General features: G+C 34.7%; 1 protein-coding gene across 1 annotated transcript; it reads right to left on the bottom strand.

Moving 5' to 3' along the window:
- Window positions 1-7,720: 7,720 nt before the first annotated feature.
- LOC128127188 (tetrahydroberberine oxidase-like) lies at window positions 7,721-9,385 on the bottom strand. Its single transcript, XM_052765612.1, has one exon. It carries the CDS (start codon window positions 9,383-9,385, stop codon window positions 7,763-7,765), a length of 1,623 nt encoding a protein of 540 aa, XP_052621572.1. The 3' UTR covers window positions 7,721-7,762.
- Between the last annotated feature and the right edge of the window lie 1,296 nt (window positions 9,386-10,681).

Below are 10,681 nucleotides of genomic sequence, written 5' to 3'. Positions count from 1 at the left end.
CCTACAAAATACAACATCAATCAAGAAAAATATATAAGTAAACATGCAAAACCACAAAACTTACAATAAAACATAATATTATAGCTATTAACGATATATTAACCACACCTTTTGCCTCGACACTGTTGTTGCAAGCTTAGAAGATTTCACTTGCTGCAAGGTAACCTCCACAACTTTAGTCCCACACACAAAATTTGGGTGTGATGTGTTTATGTAATCCATCTACCCAAAAAAGCAATATTTTCAGCCATGTCACGATAAAAATAAAAAATAGAGATAATGATACGTACCTCCATTTCAACTATGTGCCCAATCATGGTTTTAGAAGGCTGAAGACCATCACTTAAAAAATTCCCTATGAATCAGTCAGCTTAGTGTCCAATTATATGAATCTTGCACATTGAAGGCTTGGATCTAGTAAACAAGCAATTTGTCGTCTAATTAGAACTTCAAATGGAAACTGCTCATGCAAGAGACTCTGCTCTCTCTGTTTTAGGAATTTTATAAATTCAACAGAAGAGATTCACAACTTTACATTAAAAAAACACATCTTTAAAGATATAGTTAATTTTGCATTCAATGCAAAATATCTGAAAATAAAAATTCATGTAAGACATGATATTCTTTCAGAAAGTGTCAAAATTTGAATAAAAATATAAAACATGAATTTTTAGAAAGATTAAAAAGAAGTACCTGTAGAGCCATCTTTGAATGAGTTGTGTGGACACTCAAATTGTAGTAGATTTCCAAAAAGAAAATAGAAAAAGAAGAACTGGATATACCCTTTTCTTACCTGGCCTGTGTCAATAAGTTGCACAATTCGGACAAAAACCTGTGTATCATGGTAAGGTAGAGCACATAAATTCAATTCATCAATGTTGTATACATGAATCCTGTTGAATAAAATGCAGAATAGCATAATAACTGATATGTTGACATACGAAAATGTGAAATGACATGAAAAAGTGAAGCTTGAATGGTAATACATACTTGTATCTACGGATTAGATATTTGAGTGTCCTTAGTGCTGAAGGTAACTTAAAATGTCCGGACAGCAGCCTCAAATAAGTTCTCGATCCAGTTCTCTACTCTTATGAAATCAAGACCACCTCAACTTAAAGGTACCTGTTGCAAGTGAAATTTGTGCCACCACGACACTCCCCTTTCCACTTTTCGGGAATTGGTCGGAGGCCTTCATCACTGAAGCTCTCTGAATTTGGCCATATTCCACTGTCTATGACACCAATAATCGAGTTGCTCTCACCAACGAGACTTCGTTCAATTGTTATTGGAAATCCAATGAAGTCCCACGACCTCGTTGTCTGGAGGTGCAACTTTTGACATGGGAATACGGAGACGATCCCTTCATAACCTGCATTTAATTAGGGTTTTAGCCAATCTTAGCAAAGCATATACTACATATATATATATATATATATATATATATATATATATATATATATATATATATATATATATATATATGTGTGTGTGTGTGTGTGTGTGTGTGTGTATCTACATCCACAATTAGTCAATTATATATAAAAGTTCATGTGGATCGTATCGAGTTCTTATTTTCACAGTTTATGATGTCATTTTTGATGCATCTCAAATTCTGTGTGGTTAAGAAATTTTGATTGATGGAAAAAGTAGTCATACAAACGCACTCTCACTGAATTAATTAAGAGGCTGTGTGCGATCAATACTAAAATTGAACCATTGTAACTGTTTTGGAAAATGTTTCTCATTTGTTTTGTTGCTTTCTTGTTTCTTAATTTTGTATAATTATTTTGTCAATTTTATGTGATTATTTTGTCTGTTACTTGTATTTTTGTTTCATGATAAATTCTAAAACTTGAAGGAAATCTAAATGAAGCAAAATCTAGTCATTGATACTTACCAGCCAACTTTCGTTTTTCTTCTTGGGAGAGATAGGCAGCAAATCCATTAAAGCTTTTTTGGTAACCCCTTATCAGGGCTTTTCTTGAGAACCTGGTCCCATTTAAAGATATAAACAAAACATATTTGTGGTTTCAAAAATGAAAATGCAATTCAAAGAAATACCTAGGGCTGGTAATATTTTTCAAGATTTCAAAGTGATGCAAAGAAGGTGAATATTCTCCTTCTAGAAGAAATCATGTAGGCAATAAAAACCTGCAGAAAAGATTAATTTGCATTAGAATCACGAGTTAAATCAAAGATTAATTTACATTAAGTGTTGTCTATAAACAATATCTAAAAAAGGACGGTAAAATTGGGGAAAATTCAAGTAAAAACCAAACGAGGGAAATTTGTAAAATTGATACAACTTAATAAGAAAGACTTTTCTATTAAGTCATTGTATCTGCATTAAGTCAAAAGAAACACTCATATATAGCATTCATGTCCCTATTAAGTAAAAAAAAAGAGACAGAACCTTAGCTAGGTCAAAGGAGCCGAGTTTTACTTCAATAAACATACGATGAAAGGGGCAAAAGATATGGGTCCTACACAAAAAAGTATAAATCTATCAACAACCAACATGACAAAAACAAAAAAATTAAACATGAGACGCTACAATACCGATGTCTTTCCACCTAAGAGAGTTCCTAATTTTTTTCGTCTGTTTAGTGTGCTCATCACTTTTTTATGACGACAACAGATACATATGTATAGGAAAGTTAAATTCCAAGTCAAAGCAACAAACAATTCAAATTCGAGAAAAGTTAAAATGTGACAAATTTATGTTAGATCACCTCCACAAGCTCTTTCTCCACATCATCATACTCAGAATTTCCAGGATCATCCTTCAAAAGCTTCCTGACTTGATTGTTAACAAGGAGTTCTTGCAAGTTAGTACACAGTGTATGACATTTATTCAGAGTGAAAATGAAAAATGATCTTTGTTTTCTTGAGGAAGAAACTAAAAACAAAGAAAATACACATAGCTTCTGCTAGTATTGAGCTTGGAACAACAACCTATAGTTTCAGATAGTTAATAAGATACCAACTGGATATGAGGGTATTCATGTCTTTTGTTACGCATGACAGGACTGGAAACTAGACTACACAAGCTTTCTAGGACTACTGAGGGCATTCAATACAAAAAATTTTAACTTTTGTCCAGTTGACTTTGGTCTTTGACCTAGTCAATGCATGGTTGACTATTCTTGGAAGAAAAAAAATATACCCTTGATCATTCTCATCAACATATGTTTTCAATTCCAGTATCATATATCTTATCAGTCCTTAATCATCCTTAAACACATTATTACAATTTTTTTGTTTGGAAGGATTCCACAAGCTCTAATGCAACTTCAAATTTATCATTTAGTTGTCTAAGAACTTGACCAAGTTCAATTTCTTCTGGTGTAGACTGTTTTTGAAGCTGCCAACAGCAACAAAAATATAAAAACTAAAAGGTGAGATGGGATTTGCAAATATATAAATAAATAAAAGAATTAGTATCTCACAGATTTTGGCCAATGAGAGCTCTGAAGCAAGAAAATAATTTCTTCAATGTGTTCCCTGTTCTTCCACATGTTTTCATCTAGTTTGTGTGGTGGTTGGGACTCTGCTTCTTGAACCAATAATCTTTCCCCTGACACATATCGATTTATAAGTAATAAAAGGGAAAATTACAACATCATGGATACATAATCTAATAATATAAATCAAGATCTAACAAAATTACAATATAACTAAGGGGGCAATTGGTTCATAGGATTTTGTGGGATTTGGACTTCAACTCCATTCCAATCCCAATTCCCATGTTTGATTGCAAATAAAAAAAGGAATTGACTGGAAAAACTTTTTAGGTTTACTCACAGTCCAATAATCCTTACCCTCAAGTTCTTTCCCTGAACCATAGTCTTCTGAACTCCCCAGTCCATAACTCTGATGTTGGGGAGCAAAAAAATGAGTTTAAGAGATTGGGGAACAAAAATGGAGTTACTTTCCCGAACATTAAATTGATTGCACATTTGCACTTAACTATTTTCATGAAATTGGAGAACAAAAAAATGAGTTTAAGAGATTAAATGGTAATATAAGATAGGGAAAACAAAGAAATGTGAAAGACCTGGGAAAACAATCGAGGGCTTCAGTATCAGTAGGAGGATCAACGTTGAGGTCAGCTAGCACTATTATTTTTGGGGGATGCGGTCTTGACGGCGCTTTAAAGCTCTCTTCCTAAGTCCGATAGGATCATGTAATATTTCTCCGTAATATTTCTCCAAGATACTGAATGAAATCTCGAAAATGAAAGCACCTTTAAGAAAATGGCGGACACATATGATCTTGATAGCAAAGATGATTGAAGGGGGTGGATTGGTCAGAGTTATAAGATCTCCTGTGGTAGGGCGACAATGAACAGATGAAACGAACCCTAAAAATACAGAACCGAGAGAGCGCAATATCCAGCAACAAATATATATATATACATATATATATATATATATATATATATATATATATATACATATATATATATATATAAGTCAAAATTGATGTTGGGTTTGCGATTTGAGACTAACAAACTAGTCAATCGTGTTCTTGAATTCGTCATGTAGAAAGAGGAAGAGAAAGATGAAAATGAAGGTAGATCAGAACAAGGCGGGTCTTTTGATTTTTTTTAGTAGTGTTAGCTAATAAAACCACCGAAGCCTTGTTATATGATGAACTTGGAATGATTGAAACAGAAGAGGGTAGTGATGCATAAAAGAAAATCCCCAAATTTAATAGTAAATATGCATCCAATCAGACGAACTCATACATCATCGGAATCATCAGAAGCGTTATCCAAAAACTCATACTCAGCATTTTAGTGAACTATCGATCTAAATCAAAATGGAAGAGAATGTTGCTTAATTTTTGATTGATAACTATAAAGAAGAAGAAGAAGAAGAAGAAGAAGAAGAAGAAGAAGAAGAAGAAGAAGACGAAGGCCCAAGGACTTTTTCTTGCTAATTGGAAGAGGCGGGGGGTTTTAATTTTTGGGATTCAATAGGCGGGTGAAATCCCGCCTTAAAAACGCGTGTTTCATTAAAATGTTATAAAGCGACACATCTAGACGATGCACATTTTATAAAGGCGCCTCCCGCATTTCCTTTTTTTTCTTTTCTGACACTAATTTTAGGGGCACGCAAAAATGCGTGTCCTCTATTCTTGAAATTTTGCAAAACTGACATTATTTTACAGGACATGCACGAATGCGCGTCCTCTATCAGCGAGTGTCATTGTTTGCACGTCATTAAAGGGATTTTTTCTAGTAGTGGGAGTTGCTGGCATACTTTCTTGATCTTCTCTGGTTCTATTTGTGATCCTGGTTGCTGATTGCATTCTAGATGTTGGTGTGTTTTATTGCTTTCTTGACCATTTTGCCCCTGCCTGGCAATTTTCGGTGTGGTGCTTGTTTATTGATGTTTTCTCCCTCTATTCATCTGTTTGCTTTTGTTCTGGTCTGCTATGCTCTCCATGTTGATGGTGGAATAGATATTTGCTATTTGGACCTTTTTACCCTTGTGGGGTGTTTTTCTTATTGTTTTTAGTTCTTTGTATGTTTTGCTTTTGTTTGTTTGATTCTTCTTGTTGCTCATTATTTTACTTTGTTCCAGCTTCATTCTTGTGTGTTGTTTACTAAAGTCATAGTTGAAAAAAAGAATTCATTAATCCACGTTTATATTTGCTAAAAGAAGTCAAAACACCCGGTTGTAGAATATGGGTCATATAACTTCCTAGTAAGCGTGTTCTGTAGTAATACTAATAGAACCCGGTTGTTTTTCTCGAGACAGGGTCATATACCTATACGACTAAAAGTCCCGGTTGTTATGCTGGGAACCGGTTTCCTTAAGTGAGCATATATCCCGGTTTGTTAGAATGAACCGGGTCATATTGATTGTTCCCTTTTAAGTCCTAGTTTTTTAATAATATATTGCAGTTTTTCTCGAAACCGGGTTCTAATTGGCGAGTCCTATAAAGCCTTTTGTAGTAGTGAGCTTCTTGCATTTCAAGCTCAAAAGCCTAAAAATATCCAATACACAATTTACATCAGCATTAAATCTCCTCGCAAAACCAATTTGATGATTGTCATCTTTTTATCGGTCAATGTAACAATTACATATTCTACTAATTTGATTAACTAGAGTGATTAAATCCTAATTCAAGAGACCAACATGAACCAAACCAAAATCAAACATTAGATTAAAATAGGACGGGTATTACTATATACAAACATGAATTAAAAAACAATACCACTGATTACTTGCATAAAAGGTCGACGTCGATGCAAAACTGAAATCTAAAGTTTTACCCATAAATGGCTAAAAACGAAACAAAAACTGTTAATCTGAAAAAAAAAAAAAGTAAAAATCTTAACTTGCAAAACTTAATAAACGAGTCTCTAATCGTGGTCTTCGGATCTCGAAAATCGCTAGAAAGTCGCCTAAATCACCTAGAAGAAAAGGCTAAAAGTGTTATGTTTATAGAGATAAGCGTCATCAAGATAAGCACTCGGGAGGAAAATATGATCGTGTTTTTGGAAACACAGTTACACGTTGTAACTGTGAAAAAATGTCCCGAATTGAATCGATAAAATAAAGTACAATGCTACAATGCTATTAACGGTTTAAAATTAATAACCCATGATTTGAATTCCAAAACATACAAATAAAAAAATCAATGTTCAACTTGTTCCAACAATTCCAGTAACTTTACAATTTTTTTGTTTGTTCCAACGTACCCGTATTTTGTACATTCCAGCAACAACATTTTCTTAAACTCATTTATCAAAAATACATGTGACATGATTTGGTATAGCGGTTAACTACTACTTAGTAACAATGAATGATAATACCAAGCCTCAAAATATTTATGATCAACAACATTGTTATTAACAATCACTTTAAACAAGTGGTCAAGGAAAGTGAAAACAATAAGAACCTACTTTCATGTCCATATTTAATATACAGTCTGTTTTCTTGGGAAAATGTCAAACAATAGCAATCTACTTACATTTTATAATACAATATAGATATTATGAAATGCAATACTGAAAGACACAACAAAGATCATCCGTTGTATCCATTGTTCAAGGGTCCTGACAAAAATACACATTCGGGCATCTGCATAACGACCAACGTGTGACATTCACAACGCTGCCAACAAATGGTCATATACCGTATAACTATTCATCCCCATTCTTAACCCCAAGTTCTTGAGTATGTAATTGTACTTGGAGCTTCTAGAAACAAGGTTTGAGTATGTTGTTGTACTTGGAGCGGCTAGCAACAAGGTATTGCGACCGGACAAAGAACTACACTAATATTCGTCATTTCTTGACCCCTCATATAACATTACATATATGTAGTTCCCTTATGATATATTCCATACAATATACAATTACACCAACAAGTACTTATACAATAAGTTTTTATCAACCATACGAGTTCCAACACAGGATAGTTTCCATCATCCAACTTAAACCCAAGCCAAAATTAGAAATTATCGAAGACGTCTTAAGAATTAATTATATCAAATTTATTCATCAACACAAAGTATAACCAAGAAATATAATAACCAAACAATGCATCGATTAGAATAAATCATAACCAATTCATATAAAAATTACAATCATTTAACAATTAATTTTAGATATTCTTTTAAAACAGAGCGATATTATGAGTACGTGAGACTTATTGGTAGTTTATTAAAAAAAACAAAAGAAGTAAGACCCTAATTTTGAGCCTTTCTCAAGAAAAAGGTGCCTCGTGTAGAGAGAGAGGTGTTAGAAAACAGGGATACTTTGTGGACGCCGGAAGAAATTATCCGGATCAACTTTGGCCTTGATTCGAATCAACTTCTGAAAATTGTCCCTTTTCCAGTACCTCTCACCCCAAAGACTGGCTTCTTCATAATTAGAACTTCCAACACCCAAATCTAGATCATTGTAGTTGGAATATGCTTCTCTTGGGTTCTTTGAGACATAAGGCGTCAGTAACTCGTCCAAGCTTCGAAGCCACATTATTCTCTTGAGCGATGTAGGGGTCGTGTCTGAAGTTTGACCGTTAAAATTAACAGTCTTGAGAATCTGTAACAACACCCCAGCTCTATGAGGATATGGAATTGCTGACTCTGAGTAATCAGCCATCCTTCCGCCAAAAGGATTGATCATGAGAAGTGCCGATCCGTCGTTTTGCATGAGCTTTCTCCATATCTTTCTTAGACCGCGTATGGGAATTGGTGTCCGGACATAGTCTGATTTGCTTTTATTGTTCAGCTTGGCTATAGCAGACCGGTTCGTGAGGATCTCAATTGGGGTGGAGCTTGGCAGGCCCCAAAACACAACGGTCGATTGGATGCTTCTAATTTCTTCACAAATCTCTCGTCTAACACCGAGCTCAGGAAATTTTTCGTCCAGCAACGGAAGCAATGTGTCCCTTGTGCCCTGATAAATTCCTTCGAACATAATCCGTATGGTTTTCTTGGTGGTGTTGCCAATATATTCGGCAAACACCTGAGTTCTTATGTGTAGATTTCTATCAATAGTTGGCGCAACGTATTGATATTTATGGAAAATTTTGGTTGCCCCTTCTTCCAAAGTTTTATTCAGTATGAATACAGTTACTTTTTCTGGAACCGGAACCAACCTGAGCTTCCATGCGAGAACGATTCCAAAACTGGAAGCACCACCTCCTCGTATTGCCCAAAACAAATCCTTACCCATGGACTTCCTGTCAAGAATATTTCCATTGACATCCATAAAGCGAACGTCCACAACATTATCAGCAGCAGTACCATATTTCCTCAGTAGGTTTCCGTAGCCACCACCGCCCATGTACCCGCCAACACCCACCGTGGGGCAAACACCTGCCGGGAAATACAAGGTGTCGGTCTTCTGAGAAATACTGTAATAGAGTTCACCAAGCACAGCACCTGGCTGGACCCATGCGCTCCTGTTAGCTACGTCCACGTCTATAGACCTCATGTTGGTGAAATCAAGCATAACAAAGGGAACATCAGCAGTGTATGATAGGCCTTCATAGTCATGGCCCCCACTCCTGATCCTCATCTCGTACCCATGTTTCTTTGCGCAGAATAGAGCCTTTTGGACAAGTGTTTCATCCACAGGTGTCACGATGATTGATGGTTTAGGAGTCGAGGGTTTAAGGAACCTAGTGTTTTGCACTGCGACTTGCCAAATGGGAATGAAAGAAGCATTGACAGGTGTGATAATGAGCTGCTGAGAGAAGGAGGTGACATTGTTGGATTTGGGCTGTATGCAACTTATGAAATTTTCCGTACCTGGTGTAACATCAACAAGGGAAGATAAGTTTGCCCATGAGTTAGAAAAGGAAAGACAAAGAACCAGAAGGAAGACACAGGAGCGTATTTGAGAGTACTTCTTCATCTTAATTTGATTGGTTTGAATATCGATGCCAGTGTCTTATTTATAAACACTATATATAGGGCATACAGTTGACTTCAAAAACGGGATATAAAAATGGTGAATTCAAATGGGGTTAGAAAAAACCTAGAAGCAGCTTGCTGATTAGAATTTATCAAAAGGTTTTAAATGGAAATTGATTATGATCGTAAGTGGCGTCTTCAAACTAATTAAAAGCTAAATAAATTATCCTTAATTTTACATTATACTATATGTTGTGTGTGTCTGTGTGTCTGTGTGTTTAAACTAAATTCACATAACGATTCACAAAACAAAATTCTTTAGTCAATGCTGACCTAAACACATTGAGTTGAAATGGTAAATTGCGACCTCACATTCTGATTCCTAACGGAATAGTCAATTCCGCTCTCTATATATCTATCATGATACACTTGATTAGTTAACGTAGATTCCATTTCATGTTTTCAACAAGAAAATTGCGGTCTGGATAGTAAAGTTTTTTAGGTATTAATCTCGTCAAATATACTCATTTAATTTTCAAAAGTGTTTAAGATATGTGCTTCCTGTTAACGACGACCATTCATAAGTAATTACAAGTTCGAAAATTTCAATAATACCCTTTGAATCAAAAGTCAACGGAGGAAATAATGAAAACACTAATTACAAAATATACGATAATTTGGTGACTCAGATCTATATATGGCATTTTCTTATTAATTTATAAAGAATAGAGAGGATGATGACTTCATATCGGGTTATAATTAATATTTAATGAGAACTCAAATGGAGTTAGAAAAACCGACCCTAGAAGGACCTTGGTGATTTGAATTCTAAAAAGGTTTTAATTAAATGAAATTCATTAATAAGATCATAAGTGGCGTACGTGTTAAAAGCAAATTATGTTATCCTAAACTTAAGTTATATATGTATGTATGCATGCATTTATGTATGTATGTATGTATGTGTTTGTAAAGCTAAATTGAAATAACTCAATAAGCATCCACAAAAACAGCATTCTTTAGTCAACATCCTTAATTGCTGATCTAAGCATATTGAGCTGAAATAGTAAAATATGACCTGGCAATCTGTTTTCTAATGGAATAGTCAAATAGAATCTAAGATGCAGTTGATTTCGTTATAATATATCGATTCCGCGATTCAAAAAGAAAACTGCCGCATAGATAATATGAAATTGTTTTCAGGTAATGTACGTTGTTTAACTTTTTGTTGAATGTTCAGGAATACGTAATTCAGATATGTGCTTCTTGTTAAGGACGAGCTATTACTTTTATAATTACA

The sequence above is a fragment of the Lactuca sativa genome, chromosome 1, assembly GCF_002870075.4.
Source record: "Lactuca sativa cultivar Salinas chromosome 1, Lsat_Salinas_v11, whole genome shotgun sequence".
Taxonomy (NCBI): Eukaryota; Viridiplantae; Streptophyta; class Magnoliopsida; order Asterales; family Asteraceae; genus Lactuca; species Lactuca sativa.
The sequence above is the reverse complement of the archived record's forward strand: the minus strand, read 5'-3'. Positions and strand labels throughout refer to the sequence as shown.

What these genes read in the sequence shown, in the direction of transcription:
- LOC128127188 (XM_052765612.1), bottom strand. Translation starts at nt 9,385, where the DNA reads ATGAAGAAGTACTCTCAAATACGCTCCTGTGTCTTCCTTCTGGTTCTT.